Here is a 20,948-nt window from a genome sequence, read left to right as displayed (position 1 = left end):
CGTGGTTCTCTCTGTCCACACCTCCCCTCCTCCCGGAGTCACGGAGTCACGGTGTCCTCTCCAGTCTAGCCCTCCCGGGGTCACGGTGGTCCTCAGGTCTAGCCCCCCCTCCCCCCCAGGGTCACAGTGGTCCTCTCTGCCCACCCCCCACCCCGGGGTCACGGTGTCCTCTCTGCCCACCCCCCACCCCGGGGTCACGGTGGTCCTCTCCAGTCTAGCTCTTCCGGGGTCACGGTGGTGCTCAGGTTTAGCCCTCCCCTCCACAAAGTCACCGTGGTTCTCTCTGTCCACACCTCCCCTCCTCCCGGAGTCACGGTGTCCTCTCCAGTCTAGCCCTCCCGGGGTCACGGTGGTCCTCAGGTCTAGCCCCCCCCCCCCCCGGGTCACAGTGGTCCTCTCTGTCTACCCCCCACCCTCCCCGGGGGTCACGGTGTCCTCTCCACTCTAGCCCCACCACCCCGTGTCACAGTGGTTCTCTCTGTCCACCTCTCCCACCCCACCCCCGGTCACGGTAGTCCTCAGGTCTAGCCCCCCCCAGGGTCACACCGGTCCTCTCTGTCCACTCCCCCTCGAGGGTCACGGTGGTGCTCGGGTCTAGCCCCCCCGGGGTCCCAGTGGTCCTCGGGTCAAGCACCACCCTGGGGTCACGGTGGTCCTCTCTGTCCACACCCCGGGGCGACGGTGGCGTCGCGGGCAGCTCGGTCCCTCTGACGCCCTGACTGCAGCGACAGCCGGTCCGGTAAAGCCGCCCCTCCCGACCGTGGCAGCACCCCTCCCAAAGGCCACCCGTGCCGCCCACCCAGAGTCCGCCTCCCAGCGCCAACGCTCCGACTAGGGACGCGCACGCACTGCGCACACACGCGCGCACGCACGCGTCAGCGCGCAAGCACACGCCGACGTGCGTCCACGCCCGGCGGAACCGCTGCCCCGGAGGTGCATGTGTTGGCGGAGGTGAGTGCGTGCGTGCGTGCGGGCGGGGCGGGGCGGGGTGGCCGGGGGTCCCGGGAGGAGGGGCGCGGGGGCGAGGGGCTGGGGTGCGGCCCGGGGCCCCCTCGCCCTGGGATCCTGGCTGCGGGGCGGGCGGCGCGCCGGGCTGTGGTGTTCCCGTGGGGGCGTGGGCGAGTGGACGCAACGGCCCTGGGCCCCTCCCGCGCTGGACTGACCTGGGCCCGTGGGGGTGGGGGCGCACCCGGGTCCGTGCGGCAGCCCTTGCCCCGCAGTGGGACTGACCTGGGCCTGTGGGGGCGGGAGTGGGGGTGGACCCGGGCCCCTGCGGCAGCCGCCTTCTGCGGGAGAAGCCCCCGGCGAGGGGTCTGCGGTCGAGCTGGAAGGGCTGGCACATGGAGGCCCTCCCTCGCAGGTACCATCGGCCTCAGGATGTCGTACATGCTCCCGCACTTGCACAATGGCTGGCAGGTAGACCAGGCCATCCTTTCGGAGGAGGACCGAGTGGTCGTCATTCGGTTTGGACACGACTGGGACCCCACCTGTATGAAAATGGACGAGGTTCTCTACAGTATAGCCGAAAAGGTAACGCGGCCCCGCTGCTTCACGTGGCGTTCCGTTCTCGGCTGGGTCATTTCGGTGTGTGTAATTTATTTTACTTGGCTCGTTGGCAGTAGAATTTAAAAGTGAGATTAAAAAACTGCGTCTGTACTCATTTTTCATGGCTGACTTTCCAATGTGCAACACGTTCACCAAATAAAGAGAAGCAGCAGGATTGATATACTGACAGAGTCTCTGAAATCGTGCGGAATAGCTGGTGTCTTTCTGGTAGAAGTTTCCATAGACTTTCAGATTTTAAAGAGGTTCGTGATCCCTCTCCCTAAACAAGTTAGTTCTTATTGGTAGGGCTTTTTTCAAAATTTATGTCATAGTGCTGTGCACAAAACAGATTTGCAGACTTTGGCAAGAGCTTGGAGTTTAAAAGGATTGTCCTTATTTTGGTATCACGGTTCATTTGTTGTATTTATAAAACAGAATGTTTATGTTAATAACATAGTATGTCTTATTCTTTTCTTTTGGTTCTTTTTTTCTTTACTCCACCATGTATTTTGTACGTCACTTGGTTTATAGCTTAGAATGATTCAAATGCAGGAAACATCAGGAGAACACGGAATTGTGCTTTGTTAGAGCTGGTTTCCCTAGTTTTTAATATTAGTACACTGGGTTGTCTGTGGCCATTGTTTGCTGACAATGAAAGTGCAATTGCGGGGTACTCTTATATAACCAGGGCCTTAATTCTTCTCTATAAATGATTTCCCAAGGTGACTTGAAGATAGCTTTGATTTGAGCTTTTGCAAATGTAGCAATAGGGAAAAGGCAAATATATTAGTGTTAATAAAATATTTAACTTATTAACATTCCATAAATAATTTGAGAGATTAGTCGTTTTAATGAAGGGTAAAACTAATGGAAACCTTGAAGCTGTCTTTTCTTTCACAGGAATAGGAGATGCTGATATAGGTTGGGTTAAAGTAATGCCTTGGAGTAAATAGTAACAGCTGTAAGGATGTATTTTGTATTCAGGAAAGGACAAACATTGCTAATTTTTACTGTCTCCGATTTGGTAGGTGAGGCAGAGCGAGGGGTGGGGGCAGTAGGGATGGTCCTTATATTTCAGTTGTCATGAGTGTCACTTGGAATGCTTGCTTCTCAGGTGCATCTCAGATTCTGATTCTCTAGGTCTGGGCTGAGGTCCAGAAATGGCGTTTTTAAGAAGCTCCCCTAGGGATTCTGATGTGACTTCCAGAAACCTCTCTGTGGAGGTCGGGGTCAGAGCCACTCACCCTCCTCTCCCTCTTGGACCCCAGACGTTGAGGACCTTGCACAGCTGCCTGGGGAGCTCCGGGGAGCAGCAGTTCTCTCACACTGGGGTCCTCCCAGTCAGGGTCGGAGGTCGTGGGTGAGGTGGTGCCAGGGAGTTGTTTATGCATTACTTAGCTGTAGCGGTCAAGGGCAGGTGCTGCTGAATTCAGTGGAGAAGTGACCAAGAGCACTTTTCCAATAACCAAACTGTTGCTGTGTTGACTTCGAAATAACTTGGGGTGTGTGTTCTGGATTCTGCCTTGCAGGTGGCGGCATAAACACCAGGTGATGTCGAGATCCTGCTGGCCTCAGCACGAGGCTAGGATGCTAGAGACGTGAGGGTCGTGTGGCTCTTCATGTCTGAGCAAAACTCAGCAAGATGCTCTTAGCTAGGAGACAGTTTGTGTGTTAACGTAAGTTTTTAGGGGCTTTTACCAGAGTGCTTTTCTGATCCCTTTATGTGTAGACTGATCACTGTATCACTTGTAGATATGGTCTTTGGTATTGAACATATTGATAAGAACAGTTTAATTGGGCTCACTTTGAAAATTTTTTTGGTCTTTTAAGTTACTCTTTTTCTTTTGTCCAAAAATTTGGCTTTCTTTTTTTGGGGGCGGGGGGGGCGGGAAGTGGTGAGGAAGATTGGTCCTGAGCCAATATCTGTTGCCAGTCGTCTTCTTTTTGCTGAGGAAGGTGGTCCTTGAGCTAACATCCGTGCCCATCTTCCTGTACTGTATATGTGGGACGCTGCCACAGCATGGCTTGATGAGCAGTGTGTAGGTCCGAGCCCAGGATTTGAACCTGCCAACCGTGGGTCACTGAGGTGGAGTGCGTGAACTTAACCACTTCTCCACCCAGGCCTGCCCCTGGATTTCTATTTTAATAAAGTTTTAATGCTGTATTATAGTAGAGTTATTGAAAATGCAAACTTTAAATGCTTTACAAGACTATTAATATTTTATTTTCTTGTTAGTATAAGGGGAAGATATGAGTTTATATCTGAAAGCCCTTGCTGGGGAAGCTCAACAGGAAATTTTGAAGTTTAAGGTTTTAGTATAAAGAACAATTTAACTCTCTATTTAAAAATCTCCCTCTGCAGAAATGGCAGATAATGGGGGATCTTCCTCATCTTGTTCCGAGCCCCGTTTGGATATCCCAGCTGTTTTAAAGTGAGTAAACTTTCCAATGTGGAGGCTGGACTTGATTATACTGTTTCTCCTGGAATGTGGTGTGTTGACTTGGTGCTTGGACAGGGGCAGCCCCACCTTGGCAGGATTAGTTGTGAGCTGTATTGAAAACACTGAGATATGCTTAAAGATTTTAAAGATGTCTGGAGTTTGGTAGAGTGATAAGAACAAAGTTTCCTCTTTAGTAGCTGATTTTATGCACAGCTTCAGAGACTGTTTCAGGTAGCTTGAGCTGTCTTCCCATTTTGTAGGAACACAGTTTGTCACAGCTCCTGTTAGCTAAATCCCATGATGGGTAAGAGTAAATGGGTTGTTTAATTCTGTGTTAAAAAGCCCATACAAATAGAGTTTGAAATACGTAAAACTGCAGTCATATTGACTCATGATTGTACATTCTAATTAAATTGTATATAAGGCCAAATATATTTATGGGACTTTTTAGGAGTGATTTTAGGGGATCATTTTCAAGCATCACATATAGTCAGTTGAAACAGTGGAACTTCGATGCTCAGTCAGATGAGGAATCTCATAGGAACCAACAGAATGCATGTATTTTTGTATTCACCATGGATTTGTGTCTCTGGACACCCGGAGTCCATATCCGGAGATATAACAACCTTGTAGCTAGCAGCAAGCTATGAGGGGCAGTATGAGCAGAGGTTAGGGGTGCAGACCGAGCTATATTCTGCCACTTACTGCCCATATGGTCTTAAATGGCTTGTCTCTGTGCCTCATTTTACTGATCTGTAAAAAGGGATAATAGTCCCTGACTCATAGGGTAGTTGTGAGGATTAAGTTAATATAAAAGGCTTCTAAAACATTTTCTGTCACACAGCAAGTAGTATATTCAGTAATCATTAGCCAATATTATTATTACCCTTGTCTCTCTCACATCACAATGTTTGTAAGTGTTATTGTGAGTAGAGAATCAGGGCACATAGTAGTTTTAGAAAAAAAGGTATGCAGTTTTTTGGTGGCTTTGAAATGAATTACCTAAAAATGTAAAAATTGACACTTCAGAAATATATAGTGCCAATTGACAGTCTAGAACATTTTTTTCTGGAATTTTGGATGGGTTCTTAGCTGATGGAGGAGCTCCATACAAAAGAGTGGCCTGGTGGTGGGCGTCCCGGCTGTCAGTCGTAGTGGTTTGCATGAGTTACTTTAACTTGGAGATGGATTTAGTGGCGTGCAAAGGACTGCTCAGCAGCTGAATCCCTGACTTGCTAAGAAAAAGAAAGTGTCTTTATGAAATATGCAGGCAACAGGGTCAGGAAGGGTGTCTGCTGTTGCGAGCGAGCAAAAGAACGTGTGTGATACAGAGCAGCCTGATAAGAGAAATGAAATTGGTACATGTGGTTCTTGGTTTAAAAAGTGCTAATCAATAGCCGGTTAAGATTATTACACATAGAGTAGGCAAAATGTTATTTTAGATGTAATAGACTTTGCAAATAAGTTTAAAGTACCATTTAAGAAGGTAAGACTCCCATGGGTAAATGGGCAAAGAACTTGAAAAAGAGGAAATTCCACTGGTTAAGTACGCTTCTAAGAAACACACGTTAAAACAGTGCACTGTCGTTTTTTGGATATATCAGAGATAAAACGATGTTGAGTTATTGGGGTGTGGTGAGAGTCGATTTAACATTCATGGAGGAGTAAAACTGTTAGCATCCTCTTGGGCAGCAGCTTGGCGTTGTGTGAAAAGCCTTAATAGTCACGCCTTACGCCTCTTCGGTAGGCAAACTTATGCTCCATGAGACCTCTGCTGTAATTTATAGCAAAATTGGAAACAACTACAATGTCTGGTGATAGGAGAACGTGGTAATGACCATAATCTCTGGTTTTTGAGGACTCGGGTCAGTCACAATGCGAGGTAGGAAACTGACCCTGTGTGGACCCCATGACAGCTCCCTGAGGCTAGCAAGTAATTTGTCCGGGCTCGGAAATGGAGAAGTTTGGGTTTTAAACTGGGAACATCCATGCCACTGAATGGAATATTATTTGGCCATTAAACATTATTTTCTAAGAGCTTTATTTAGTAACATGGGGAAACATTTGTTATAATTTCAGCTGGAGAAAAGCAGAATGTATAGGATCTCCTCACAGGGAGCATGTGTGGCTGGGGAAGAGGAAGCAGTTTCCACTTTAAAACACTAAGATACTATTGGTTTATTTGATTCATATTTTTTTAAATTATATAACTTGTTTAAAAAATACTGGACTGGATACAAAGCAGTGGTTTTTCCATTCCATTTTATGTTTTCAAAATGACTGTTTTCAAAATGGAGGAAAGATAAGTAGACACCCTATCTTAATTTCATTTTTATATAAAAAATATACAGAGATTTTGTTAACTGCAGATTCGTTAACGGATGTGAAATGTTCCGGAGGAAAAGTTCAGACCATGTGGAAGGCATCACGACAGAATCCCTGCAACCTACCTTAGGAGAAGCTTTGACAGATGGGAGCTTCTCCAGAGGAGAGAAGTGGGAGGGCTCAGGAGAGCAAGGCCGCCCGGCGCTGTGTTGGCACAGGCTCATGGCCGCGTAGACTGGTGAACGACGTCCATGCTGGTGGTCCCTTCCTTCCCACAAGTGTTCCAGCTGCAGCAATTGAGAACCCCTGTCAGGGCACTGCCTCTGAAGGAGAAGATGGGTTAGAGTTCAGTATCATATCAGTAAGCCCATACTGTCCAAAAACACATTTTTAGTGACGATGATATGTTTCTTGAGTTTTAAAATAAAAGTTTATTGTTGAAGTTCATTCGTTGAGTAAATATTTAGTCGTGCCGTGTGTGTCAGGTACTCTAGGGACACCCCAGAAAAGACAGCAGATGTGGCTCCTCGCCTTGGAGGCTTCACATTTATCTGAAGCACCATAATGTAGTTTATGTAGAGAGGAAGGGAAAAAGTACTGTGGTGTCACTTGGTGGTTTATTTTACTTTGAATGAGCTACAGTTTTCTTATCATTGAGGGCAAAGGGAAATAAGGCCTTTGTTAAAGTTATCGAGCTATGAAAACCAGCATTTACAGTGTGAAAATCTTATGACATTGTTTAGTTGGGGTAGTTGAATGTCCTCATATGAAATAGATGAGATGTATTTTAGTCACTTTTAAGAGGATATGGTTTCTCATGTCAATTTCTGCTGTAACTTGGGAGATGTGGAGGTTCCAGGAACCAGAACCAGTTAGCTAAATCATTCCCGTTGAATCTGAAAGGCGTCTTGGGCTTTCATTGGATTGGCAATTTCTGCTTTAGGAGACAGGTCTGTGTGTGTGTTTGGTTATACTCTAATGTTAATATCTATCATTTTAAATCATAATGTCTTTGTTTTATTATGTGAGAAGTAATAGAAGAAAGTGTCTCTGCTTTCTAGTGAAATTTGGATGTCGGCAGAACCCTAAAAAACTAGGGGGGTGACTTTTGCCGAGATACAGTTGTGCAGCGGGTTGAGTGGTTGCTTTTCCCCCGTCATCTGAGTGGCCGTGGTGACCATGAAATTATTTCAACAGGTTATTTGAACATTTGGTTCTCAACTCACGTTCCTGCAACTCACTTCTTCTCTCCTTTGCACAGACGCCTTGCCTTCTTTCACTGGGAAGAGAGGGAAGTGGGGTGGCTGGGAGAGACGTCTTTTCCTCCCCTGCCTCAACACCTAAGTCCCTCAGCGGCTTCCCTCTCCTCATAGCCAAGCTCCTAGCAGGAGGTGTCCATACTTAACGCCTTCTGTTGGTCAGACCTCTGCATGGCTTCCGCCCTGTGCTGTCTTGCCCTGCCACTCGTGACCTTCCAGTAGCCAGAGTCACAGACGCCTCTCAGGCCTCACCTGACTTGACCCCTCTGTGGCACTCGGCCCAGCTCTCTCCTTGGAGGAGTCCGTCGTCTCGTATTGTGAGTGTGCCTGTCCTGGTGTGCCTCTCCGGCCATCCCTTTCCTGCCCTGGGCTCTGCTGTGGGCTTCCGGCTGTCCACATCTTGGCTTGGTCACTGTTGGATGCGGACGGCAGTGGTGTCTGGTCACTCCTTGTAGGAACGTTTCTCTAGACGCTCCTTACTTTTCTCAGGTTGGTTTGTATAAAACTCAGCTCTTCAACTCTCCTTCCTTATAGGTAAATAACTGACCCCGGCCTCTTAAGCCTGCAGGGTCCCTGCCTGCGTTTCAGGCTCCCCTTCTTCCTTCTGAGCCACTGTTTCAGGTGCCGCCTCTGCACTGGGCGTGTTCTTTCTTTTCTTTTTTTAAAGTATTTTATTTGTCTATTTATTTATTTATTTCCTGAGGAAGATTGGTCCTGAGCTAGCATCTGTGCCAGTCTTCCTGTATTTTGTATGTGGGACACCACCACAGCATGGTGTGTAGGTCTGTGCCCATGATCCGAACCCATGAACCCTGGGCTGCCGAAGTGGAGCTTGTTAACTTAACCAGTGTGCCACTAGGCCAGCCCCTGGGCTTGTTCTTTCTTGCATCTGTGTCTTACACGTGCAGCTCTGAGCCTGACCAATTCCCCACCCTCCCAGGCCTCCTGCCTGCTCTGGGCAGGCTAATTCCTTCTCGACTTGGGTAGGAAATCTCATCCAGAGGTTGGGGTTGGAGCCAGACTTGGTGAGCCTCAGGTTTGCCGTTTGCGTCCCCTTGTGGCCCGGAGTCGCTTCACCTTCCGAGCCTTCACTTCATCACACACAGAGCATTAGTAATGTCTCCGTTTAGGGGTGTTGAAAGAATCAGGAGTGAGGAGTGAGGAGTGCCTTGCGTGGAGTGGATTCTCAGGTGTTCACGGGACAGTCTGTGGACTGGGTGGAGTAGGAGCGTATTCAAGTCCTGTGGTGAGTGCACTTGACCTGGTTCTTTGCTTCTGTTAGGGTTCAGATGAGGAGGTAGCTGCCACGGACCAGATGGAACTGGAAGGCAGAAGGAGATAGATATTTGCAGCTTTAAGCAAGTTTCATTTATTCAGTTGTCTTGTGATTGTTAAATTTCAGTATTTATGTTACTTGATATTGTTCACATACACAAAAAAAGGATGATACAAACTTGTGATTCTACTTTTTTCTATAGTTCAAACTTACAACCCTGTTCGTTTGAGTTTTAGAATAATTGAATATTTACATGGTGATTCCATAAGTTCATATTTAATGTAATAATCGTTATTGGTATTTATTTTGTACATTTGTCACTGAGCGAGGCATTGAAGGGACAAAAGTGAGTCCAGGTGTGACCTGCTTTCCGGCTGCCTGTGACCGTGTATAGTCTTAACGTCTGTGGTGCAGTTTTTGTTTTGTTTTTAAATAAAACCAGAATGCAATTTGTGAGTTCACCGTGAAAATAAAGCTGGTTCAATTGACCTGACCAACACATTCTTACCGTGGGCACCACAGGAAGCCAGAGTTTCAGAAACATGTTCACAGGGCATGAGATCAGACCAAGACGAGTTCAGGTGATGTGGACATGCACGGACGCTGCCTTGAGGCTTTTAAAAACGGCCTGGAGACAGTGGGGCCTGTGGTGGTGTCAGAGCACTCACACACAGCCAAGCGTGAGGCTTTTGTTATGGTTTCCTCCCTACCAAGGCCATGGGGCAAGAGGGGTCCTCGTTAAATGTAAACTTCCTTCCTTCCTTCCTCTTTGTGGTGGTGGTGGTGGTTTAAATTTCCATACTAAATATTTTTTAATGTTCTCAGACGTAGAGAGGAGAGTATAGTGAAGTCCTCCGTACCTGTCGCTCAGCTTCTACAGTCTTGTGCCATCTCACCCCTCAAGCATTTTTTATACTGCGGTATTTAAAGGAAATCCCAGATACCATGTTATTTCATCTGTAAATTACAGTCAGATTTTTAGACTTAGTTGTATATGAAGAGGCCCGTGTATCTTGTATGAGTTTTCTGGGGCTGCGGTAACAAAGCACCACAAACTGGGTGGATTAAAACAACAGAAATTTATCATCTCACAGTCTGGAGGCCAGAGTCCGAAATCAAGGTGTCAACAGGGCCGGGCTCCCGGTGAGACCTGTAGGGGAGAATCCCTCCTTGCTTCTTCCAGCTTCTGGTGTTGTCAGTGGTCTTTGGGGCTCCCTGTGTGGCCTATAGATGCATCCCTCCAGTCCTCTACGTTCACATAGCTTCTCCCTGTGTGTCTGCCCTCACGTGGCCGTTTTCCTATGAGGACACTGTTCAGGTTGGATTAGGGGCCTGCCCAACTCCAGAGTGACCTCATCTTACCTTAACCAGTTACATTTGCAAGAACTCCATTTCCAAATAGGGACACATTCTGAGTACTGAGGGTTAGGACTTCAGTATATCTTTTGGGGGATGGGGGAGACACAGTTCAACTCATAACATATAAATGGATATAAGGTTTCTAGAGGGCACTGAGACAATATTTGTAAGGAGCCCGTAAAATGACATGACCTTTGTTTGAAGATTCTGTTTTAGGAACTTATCCTTAGGAAATAACGAAGTATGTACACGGATTAAGGGTAAGAATGTTCACAGGTGAATAATTGATATTAATGAAAAGTCTGAATTATTCATGAAAAATCAGAAAGAAAATAACAAAAATGGTGAAAAAATGGCATAGCCATTTGATGGACTATTATGTTGCCATAAAAATTGTGTTTTGGGAAAGTATATAAGAGAATGCTTGTTGTTAAAGCAGGATACAAAATATTGTAGTGTGATCACCATATGACTGTATTTTGTTAACGCAGTATAGTCACACGTCGCTTAACAACGGGAGTACGTTCTGAGAAATGACTTTGTTGTTGTGTGAACATCACAGAGGATACTTACATAAACGTAGGTGGTATAGCCTGCTACCCACCCAGGCTCTATGGTAATAATCTCAGGGGACCACCATCATGTATGCAGTCCATGTTGACCGAAGCGTTGTTACGCAGTACATAACTGTATAAACAGATTTTTATATATATATATATTTATATACACACACATATATACCAAAAAAGGGGGAAAGAATATACTAAAACTATATTCTCAGCAATTAACTCTAGGTGCTGGGATTGGAGGTGATTTTATTTATAGTTTTCTGGGTTTTCTAAATCTTCTCTGATAAACTTGCGATTAAAAAAATTAAAGAAAATTTGTTGTATACAATATTATTTGGGGTACTAGTATATTAGTATTTGCAAGTTTTCAGACCTAAATAAGTGGAAGAAATAAATGTGAGGCTGAACTCTAAAGACATGTTTTAGAGCTGTTGTTTAATGCACTTAATTAAGTATTTGTAAAAGTTCAAATTTGGAAAAGTTTCTATAGATTATTATTAGGTTAGCATGAATAATATCTCTGTGGACATTTTCTACAGGATTCTCATAACTTGCTATTCTGAAAAATGGTAAAGTGAGGTGTAAGTAACCAGTTTAGGATCCTGATGGTGGTGTTATTTTCCTGTGTGTTAGCTCTACTGGGAAGAATGTTGGAGAGTTAGTTTGAAAATTGTCCTGTTATACACAGTTTCTTGATTTTGTTTTTTAGTGTGCTTTTACAGAATAAAAAATTGATTTATTATTTCACGTTTTTTTCCAATCTCCTTTTAGGTTAAAAATTTTGCAGTTATTTATCTTGTGGATATTACAGAAGTTCCTGACTTCAACAAAATGTATGAGTTATACGATCCGTGTACTGTCATGTTTTTCTTCAGGTATGTTCTCTTATCTTCAAGTCGTTATTGAAATTGAATGTTGTTGTTCTGGACGTTTAATGTAATCAAGACATCTTCATATTCTTCTATTTAGAAGGAGATCAGTTATGCAGCCCTATCACAACACAGTTTGTGTCTCCAGGCAATCACTCTGGTCTTCTCAATAATTTTCAAAGTAAAAATTCCAGTTTTAGCATTTACTCAGTAACAAATTACCCTTTTGAAATAACTTTGCCTAGAAACCTAGCTGAAGTGTAATTAAGTGGAAGACATTCTTATTGAAATTTAAGATACCTTTAAATAAATCTATTGTGGGCCGGCCCCGTGGCTTAGTGGTTAAGTGCGCGTGCTCCGCTGCTGGCGTCCCGGGTTCGGATCCCGGGAGCGCACAGACGCACCGCTTCTCCGGCCATTCTGAGGCCGCATCCCACGTACAGCAACTAGAAGGATGTGCAGCTGTGACATACAACTATGTACTGGGGCTTTGGGGGAAAAAATAAATAAGTAAAATAAATAAATAAATAAATAAATAAATCTGTTGATAAAAATGTCTGTTTTAAAATAACTCCTTTTTAAAATGATATCAGTGACTTTATTTATCATCCTTCTGTGATAACCCAAGAGGAAAACCTGTATTTAGTGACTTTTCTTATAAATATAAGATTATTTAATCAGCTGAAAAATTCTGTTGTGGACCCTAGTCAGTCAGTTATTGGCATGAGGAATAGAATTTTCATAATTGCCTCCGATTAATGTGTGTCCATGACTTACGGACTTCGCATCAAAGGAAAAGGTGAGAAAGGTGTCTGATGTAGACAGCAGATACGGTTGATGGTACTTATGTAATAAAGTTACATCATGAGTAAAAAAGAAAAATTTCTGTTGTGGGGTTTACCTTGGAAAGAAATCACCGTTTGACGTTGTTTTTACTTGTCAGAATTTCTTAGTGTTTATTGTTACCACAAAAATTGGTAAAGAGCAGTGTCTGCATTAGGCTGTACCTGAAAACTGAGCTCCCTTGTTGGTGAGGAAGGTCTGAGTGGACTGTGTAGGGTGTGTGTTAGCTTTGTATTCTGGGTAACAGATCAGCACAAACTTAGTGGCCGAAAACAGCACCATTTATGAGCTCGAGGTCCTGTGGGTCCAAGTCCAGGTGGGCGCAGGGCGTTCTCTCTCACGGCCTCCCAAGACCACAGTCACCAGTTGGGATCTTATCTGGGCAGTCGGTCAGGGAAGAATCCACTTGGCTGAATCAGGTTCCTCGTGGTGGTGGGTCTGAGGTCTCTTTCCTTGCTGGCTGTCTGTTGGGGCCCTCCATCTTCGAAGCCTGCCACAGTGAGTTGAGTCCTTTTCACACAGTCTCTCCAATTTGCTGTTCTGCTTTTAGGGGGCTCTGTGATTGGATTAGACTTGCCCAAATAGTCCCAGATTATCTCCTTATTTTAAAGTCAGTTGATTTATAACGTTAGAGACATCTTCAAAGTTCCCTTTGCAGTATAATGTAACAGATAATAGTCATGATGTCATATCACAGTCCTGTGGATTAGGGCAGAAAATCATGGGGTTGTTTTAGGATTTTGCATTCTGCCTTCTGGCTCCCAAGATTCACAATCCCTCATATGCAAAATCCTATGAATGAGGCTTCTTAGGGCAAGCTGTAAGCATAGCTCCTGGACACCACTCCTTATCTGTGGCCCCACCTCTCCCAGTATGTAGTGTGGGACAGGCATCAGAAACGGATCCACGTGGGGGACAGGACGTGAGGAGGAAGGGGGCTCTGATGGAGGGCTGGATCATCCTCCTAGCCTGATGCCCCTCCTCTGGGAGGGCTCCACCCTGGTGTTCCTGGGTTTTTCATGAAAGGCATTTGCAGCTGGGTTGTTTTCCATGCTGCTTCCTGCCAGAAGCATTTTGGGGTTCCATCAGCTCCTTTCACTGCATCCTCTGTCCCTCAGCCCGAGCTGGCAGTGTTTCTGTCCTGGGCATCAGGGGGATGCCTTCTGCCTGGCCACGGCTTCCTGGGGGAGGATCCATGAGGCATACCTTTCCTTGTTATGACTGAGTATTCTGACCCTTAGGTCTTTCCTGAGTTTCAGGAGAAGGTCCCGTGGCCTCTTCCTTCTCTCCGTGGCACGCCTTCAGCAGCCATTTCTGGGTTTCAGCATCTTTTGCCATCTGGAGAGACTGAGAATTTCTTCTTTTTGTGCTAACCGTTCTTACACCAGTTTGTCTCTCTTCTCATTACTCTAAGCCGCAAGAAGAAACCAGACAGCATCATCAAGTCTTTGCTTGGTTTTTCCTCAGCTAAATATCCAAGTTCATCACTGAGTTCCCACAGGACTCAGGACATGCTGTCGCTAGTATTCTGGCGCTGTGTAACAAAGACGTCCTCCATTCTCTACTTTCCTCCGAGCCCTCACCAGCAGTGTTCTTAAAGTCCACAGCTGTTTTATGCAATGTAGGCCTTTTCTATCATGCTCCTCAAAATGCCTCCAAAATCCTTCAGGTGGGAATCGTGAGGGCCGTCTCCTGCTCTCTGGGGCCAACCTGAGAGGTGGGAGATGCTGTGATGGGGAAGGAGGTTGCAGAAGGAAGTTGGGGCGGTGCTGTGGCAGATTGTGTATCTTGATGTTTTAGGACTTTTGCTGCACTCAGAAAAGGAGATGAAACCTCCTCCTACTGTTTCTGTGACCCAGAATTCTATGACAAGTAGTATCAGTACTTTAGTTAACTTATTCACTAAGTATATCTATTGAGTCCCACCAGGTTTTATGGTCTAGTGCTGTGACATTAAGTCCAATAAGGCAGGGTTCCTGCTGTCACAGTAAATTAGCAAAGGGAAATGGGGAGGTGCCAGAGGACAGGTATTTACAGAGACACAAATAGCGAATCAAATAGGGTGGTATGAGTGCCTAAAGGACAGCCAGAGTAAGTTCAGAACAAGCCACTTGCATGCCACCAGGGGCAGACACATGGGCGAGGGCACAGAGGCACAACAGCATATTGTGTTTGAGGACCTGCAAGAATGTGAATGATTGACAAGGGACAGTCGGGAGAGGGTAGAAGGTGAGAGGAGAGAGCCGGGCAGCGTCCAGATCCCCAGATTCCTGGGACAGTATGAAGACTTGAAAGGTTATCCTGGAAGGGAATGTTTGCAGCAGCGGAGTAACGTCACATTTGCCTTTTGGAAGTTCGCTGGTTGAAAGGAGGCCAAGCTGGAGACTCCAGGATGGGGGCTTTCTGTGGAATAGTGGGCTGAAGCCAAATGTGTGCTCTTGTGGAAGCGAAAAGCTGATAAAAATCGGTCTTCAACAAACCAGGGAAAATTAGTGCAGGTACAACAGGGTTAATGTCTTTATTTTATAAAGTGCACATATAAACTCATTTTAAAAGTAGCCTCTTGAAAGATAAATTTGTAAAGAATCATCTGCTTCCCTAATCATAGAAATGCAAAATATCATATTCATTTCACAATTAGTAGGGCTTTTAATAAAATTTACACAGAAGTGCTCACAAGAGCACCATGACAAACCGTGACTTTGCTTTTTTCAGATAAATTAGTGCAACCCTCTGGAAAACAACTTGGCTTTCCAAGTGACTAAAACTGTGTCCTTTGACTCTTGGGTTACCCAGTTGGATATTGGTCCTAAGGAAATACAGACAGAGCTCGGTGGACAGTGCATTGTGGGTGGTTGGTTGGTTTGTTTTTAATAGTATTCGGGTCATTTCCAGTCTTCTCCTCAATCATGGTGTATCCTCTTGATTGTGTGTGTCCTTGTCTTCAATGATGTTTAAAAAAGATTGTAACAGTGGGGAATGCAAGGTGTTTTTTTCATGGGATTCTTTTTTAGAGGACTTTTGAGGGCATTGACCCCTTTGCTCTTGGCAGGAACAAGCACATCATGATTGACCTGGGCACTGGTAACAACAACAAGATCAACTGGGCCATGGAGGACAAGCAGGAGATGATTGACATCATCGAGACCGTGTACCGAGGCGCCCGGAAAGGGCGTGGCCTGGTCGTGTCTCCAAAGGACTACTCCACCAAGTACAGATACTGAGCTCTCGTCCTTGTCTTCCTGCTGTGTGTGAATGTCATGGAGTCATTTTCTTGTGGACATATTTTAAACGCTGTAAAGCCTTTGAGAAAGCGTTTGGGAAAGTACACGAAGCTCAAGGCACTGGAGGGTCTTTGCAGTGAGGGGATGCAGCCTCAGCTTTCGTTCTACCTGGCCATTGCCTTTTACATTAGCAAATATCTGTAAATATCTGGCTTAGGTCAATAAAATACCTGGTGATGGGAGCAGTCATAGTGGTTTATTTCTTAAGTAACTTGATGTATAGATTACTGATTTTGGTCGTCAAAACTTCTCCTCTTGAGCCAGTGGCCTAGTGGTTCAAGTTCCACGCCCTCCACTTCGGCGGCCTGGGTTCAGTTCCCAGGTGTGGAACCACGCCACTCATCTGTCAGTAGCCATGCTGTGGCGGCAGTTCACATAGAAGCACTAGAAGGACTTACATTTAGAATATACAACTATATACTGGGGCTTTGGGGAGGAAAACAAAAGAGAGAAGAAGATTGGCAACAGATGTTAGCTCAGGGCAAATCTTTCCCTGCCAAAAAAAAAAAACAACTTCTCATGTTTACCACCGGAGTGAAGTATGAAGTTGAGGTCTGTGTCCTGTGGGCTGCAGTGTCCTGCACGCTGGGCAGTGGAATCGGAGTTTCTTGGGGCTGCTGTACAAAGTCCCACAGACTGGAGGGAGGCCGAGAGTCAGGGAGAATCTGTCCCTACCCTGACACGGCCTTCTCCCTGTGTGCGCCTCTGCGTTCACGTTTCCCCTTCTTATGAGGACACCAGTCATTGGAGAAGGGCCACCCTGCTGCAGCATGACCTCATCTTAACTGATTAATCTGCAACAGCCCCGTCTCCAAATAAGGTAACATTTGGAGGTCCTGGGCGTTAGGACTCCCAACATAGGAGTTTTCAGGGGGCATAAGTCAACCCACAACAGAATCCAAAGGCTTGAGTTCAGAAAGAAGACATACTTAAAAAAGTGTTTTTTATTCTTCCAGTTATAAAAACTGTGTAGTAAAATAATGATTTTTGGAGCCTTCCTTTTAAATATGAGGAGTAAGAGCTGTTATTCCTCCTAAGATCGTATCTAATGTACTAAAACTATCTTTTCTGCGGAGTCTGTAGACGCCACGTCCCCGCAGTCCGTGTAGCTCGACAGTCTCCTTACACAGGCCTGTGTTTCTCTTCCACATTTCCTGTCCCAGCAGCATGTTGAGGGTGTTTGGGGTCTTCTGGCACTTCTCATCGCAGACTGAAATGCAAGTAAGTGTGGAGCATGGAGGCGGCACAGGGGGTGTGGGGACACACCCTGCAGCCCCCATCTGGCTTCACGGCAGCCTCTGCTGCTTACTGAGGACCTCGACAGGCGGCCTCCCGGAGCTGCGTTTTCTGTGGTGTGGAGGCGTGGCAGTGTCTGCTGTCTGACACAGGGCCGGTGGGCCCACAGTGGGGTCAGACGGACTGACTGTTGCTGAAACATGGGTGCCTATCAAAGATGAAGCCACCAGACGGGGGCTGTGCCATTACACAGATTTAAAATGCAAATCTGCAGTTCAGTCTCTCCAGTTCCCACTTACAAAATAGGGAGTATAATACTCTGTAGTGAAAAAAGTCAGTGTGACCCCAAGCACCTGGCATATAGTACACACCAATATTTATGACATTTCTCCAAGAAATAGCCAGTAATCCCATGAGAGGATGCTCCCATCGTGAGTCACCAAGGAAATGCGAATCAAAACCAGGAGATGCCAGGGATGGCTCAGTGACACAGCGGTTAAGTGCTCGCGCTCCCCTTTGGCAGCCCAGGGTTCACGGGTTTGGATCACGGGTGTGCACCAACACACTGCTTGTGAAACCATGCTCTGGCGGCGTCTCAGGTAAAGTGGAGGAAGATGGGCACAGATGTTAGCCCAGGGCCAGTCTTCCTCAGCAAAAAGAGGAGGATTGGCGTCGGATGTTAGCTCAGGGCTAGTCCTCACACAAAAAACAGGAGATGCTGCTTCACACCCACTAGGATGGGTGTGAATAGATTCAGAAGGTCAGATTATTACTAGTGTTGGCAAGGATATGGAGAAATTGGAAGTCTCACACACTGCTGGTGGGAAGGTAAAGTGGGGCAGCCGCTTTGGAGAACAGTTTGGCATTTCCTCGAAAACAAATACCGTTTGACCCAGCAGTGTCACTCCTAGATCTACACCCAAGAGAACTGAACATGTGTCTCTACACAGAAACTTGGACTTGAACATTTATGGTAGCAGTATTCATAATAGCCATAGTTGGGAAACAAATGTCCATCAGCTGAATGAATACACAAAATGTGGTCCACCCATGTGATGGAATACTATCTGGTCCTAAAAAGCAGTGAAGTAACTTCTGTAGGCTACAACGTGGATGAATCGTGAAAACATGAGGGTAAGCGAAAGGAGCCAGTCACTACCCCTCCCACGATTCCATTTACCTAAAATGTCCAGAATAGGCAAAATGTCCGTAGAGACAGAAAGTAGATTAATGGTTGCTTAAGATGTGGGGATGGGAGAATAGGGAGGTGATAGCTATTGGGTACGAGGTTTCTTCTTCAGGTGATGAAAACGTTCTAAAATTGTGATCAGTGTACTTATCTGTGAATGTACCAAAAACCATTGAATTGTATGGCATATGAATTATATCTTAAGCTTTATTAGGTGTTAACAAAAAAATAAGCAAAAAAAAAATTACACTACACATTTGTAAATTTACTGTGTGTTTATTGTAAGTTTGGTGTATTTTTAAGTTATAATACAAGTTCATTCACATTTGACTTTAGTAATTATCTTTTTGCTGGTGCTTTTTGGCTACGATGTAGTTGAATTTATAACAATTTAGTCTCTTCAATCCAAGTTTATCTTATTGTTAGGTACCTACTGTCTACCTCGCCCTGAACTAAGTGATTTACAGTCCATTTTCTCAAGTCTTTCTAGCCACTTGTCAGGTAGATGTTTGCAGAGGAGGAAACTAAAGTTTAGATTGCTCAAAGTTACAACTAGTTGCAGAGGACATTAATTCAAAACCTAGGTCTGCATGGCTCCTAAACGTTGCCTCATTGCTGTACCATGTTGTTTTAATCAAGTTGAAATTAACTGATGGAGATAGTATGTGGACGCTCCTGGTTCTCTGAGTGTTTGATTTCTGTCTCCCATCCATCCCAGGATGGCTTTTAGGCAAAGTCTAGAAATTAGTCACGGAAACTGACACAGAGGAACAAGCCTAGGAGGTACAGAATATATTCAGGAATATTGTAAGTAATCAAATGCTCTAGAGAAACTGACATACAGGAGATATGCAAGAATACTTGTCGCAGTATTATTTGGAAACAATGTTAGTCACATGGAAAATAGATAATGCAAAGGACTGTCACACAGCAGTTAGCGACTGGATGAGAGGAGAGCCACACGAATCAATGTAGATGAATCTCAAACTACTGAATGGACAAGCAAGGTGTGGAAGGATGCTGTGGTCTCAGGCCATCTACATGTAGTTTTAAGACATTCTAAGCAAAGATCTGAAACATTAAAACCACTAGTATCCTTGTGTGTTTGCAGTAGACTGTTCTGAGGGCTCCCTGGGGTAGACTGCCTTCTGACTGTGCTGAGCCCACAGAGAGAAGAGAGGAGCTCAGTGCAGAGTCAAAGAATCTGCCATCTACAAGTAGCCCCAAAAGCGCATTGCTGATGTTTCCAGAACCACACCCAAAGTGTGGTTTCTCAGTTAAAATGCAGGATGTATTCATGGCCTCACCAGGTTTCTTATCTGAAAGTTCAGGTGCTAACTGGGAAAGTTTGAGGTCTTGAAAATCATCAGAATGAGGACCATAGAGAGGACTTGTCTTATGCCATTTTGGATGCCTTCCCTACATCATTTTTATTAATGGCTTTTGATTTTATTTTTTTTTCCCCCCAAAGCCCCAGTAGATAGTTGTATGTCATAACTGCACATCCTTCTAGTTGCTGTATGTGGGACGCAGCCTCAGCATGACCGGAGAAGCAGTGCGTGGGTGCACGCCTGGGATCCAAACCCGGGCCGCAAGCAGCAGGGCGCAAGCACTTAACCGCTAAGCTACGGGGCCGGCCCAATTAATGGCTTTTGAAATGCATCTGATCCTAGCATTCTTTTGTGGCATCTTTACATTGATCATCGAAAGCTCTACAAAGAGCACCTCCAGCGTCCTAATGAGATCCCTGCTGCCTTGATGCTCTGTTACACTCGTCTCCCCAGTCACTACTCAGGCCAAGTCCTCCCTCTGGCCTTTGGTTTTCTTGGTCAATAAAGTGGTCAAGCTCTCACACATCTCCTTGGACAAAAAGCATCATAAAAAGATTGCAAAGTATTTTGACACTCCTGAAACTCATTCATTCAAAAAAATGTTTGAGTAGCTCTGGGTCCCAGAGATGGTGCCAGCTTTGGGCACACAATGGTGAGTAAGGTCAATCTGGTTCTGCCTTGTGGAGAAGACAATCACGCCATCACATAAAAGTAAAGTTACAACTGTCGTAGCCAACAGGCGGAGCCCTGGGAGGTCACACAGAAAGCAGAGCTGACCCAGAGTGGCCGACGGGTGGAGCCCCGCGAGATCACACAGGAAGCCGATCTGACCCAGAGTGGCCGACGGGTGGAGCCCCGAGAGATCACACGGGAAGCAGATCTGACCCAGAGTGGCGGACGGGTGGAGCCCCGCGAGGTCGCACAGGAAGTAGAGCTGACCCAAACGGGCTCAGGGAAAGTGTTTCAGGAAATTCAAGCTGAGATGTAAAGAGAGCTAACTGCGTGGGTAGGGGGATCCGATGCCCCGTCAGGGGAGGGAGCTGGGTCTTTCTGAGGACTGGGGAGTGTGGTGCAGTGGTGGGATGGGCTGCAGAGGAAGCCAGGCAGGGGTGGGCAGCCATGGGAGGCTTTGCCTTGGGAAGGAGAAGTAACGTGATAGAATTTTAGTTCTGAAAAGATCTTTCTGGCCCCAGCTTGGAGGAGCTAAGAGGAGATTTGGGGAGACAGTAAAAGTCTATGGTGATTGATCAGGCAAAAGACCATGGTTGTAAAGAAAAGTAGATAAATGTGAGAATTTAGAACTTCAGACAATTGCACCCAGAACTTCTGCCTCACAGAGTCAACCCTTATGATTAAGCTTTATGTTTTCATAAGTTTCATAACTTTGTGTTGAGTTTTAAATTACAAGTAAATGAATATAGC

At 45.6% G+C, this 20,948-nt stretch overlaps 1 protein-coding gene across 3 annotated transcripts; it reads left to right on the top strand.

Moving 5' to 3' along the window:
- The first annotated feature begins 860 nt into the window (after window positions 1-860).
- TXNL4A (thioredoxin like 4A) lies at window positions 861-20,576 on the top strand. Of its 3 annotated transcripts, none has more exons than XM_058557365.1 (4): window positions 861-951; window positions 1,361-1,530; window positions 11,546-11,649; window positions 20,259-20,576. In XM_058557365.1, the coding sequence occupies exons 2-4, from the start codon at window positions 1,378-1,380 to the stop codon at window positions 20,512-20,514; spliced, it is 513 nt and encodes a 170-aa protein (XP_058413348.1). In that variant the 5' UTR covers window positions 861-951; window positions 1,361-1,377; the 3' UTR covers window positions 20,515-20,576. The 3 variants fall into 3 exon arrangements, with proteins under 3 accessions (XP_058413348.1, XP_058413349.1, XP_058413350.1); XM_058557366.1 differs by lacking the exon at window positions 861-951 and adding an exon at window positions 1,059-1,177; XM_058557367.1 differs by lacking the exons at window positions 861-951; window positions 20,259-20,576 and adding an exon at window positions 15,539-15,959 and having other exon boundaries at window positions 1,272-1,530.
- The last annotated feature ends 372 nt before the right edge of the window (window positions 20,577-20,948 follow it).

Source organism: Diceros bicornis, chromosome 16, assembly GCF_020826845.1.
Source record: "Diceros bicornis minor isolate mBicDic1 chromosome 16, mDicBic1.mat.cur, whole genome shotgun sequence".
NCBI lineage: Eukaryota > Metazoa > Chordata > Mammalia > Perissodactyla > Rhinocerotidae > Diceros > Diceros bicornis.
Note: the sequence above shows the minus strand (reverse complement) of the source record. Positions and strands in the feature narration are given on the sequence as shown.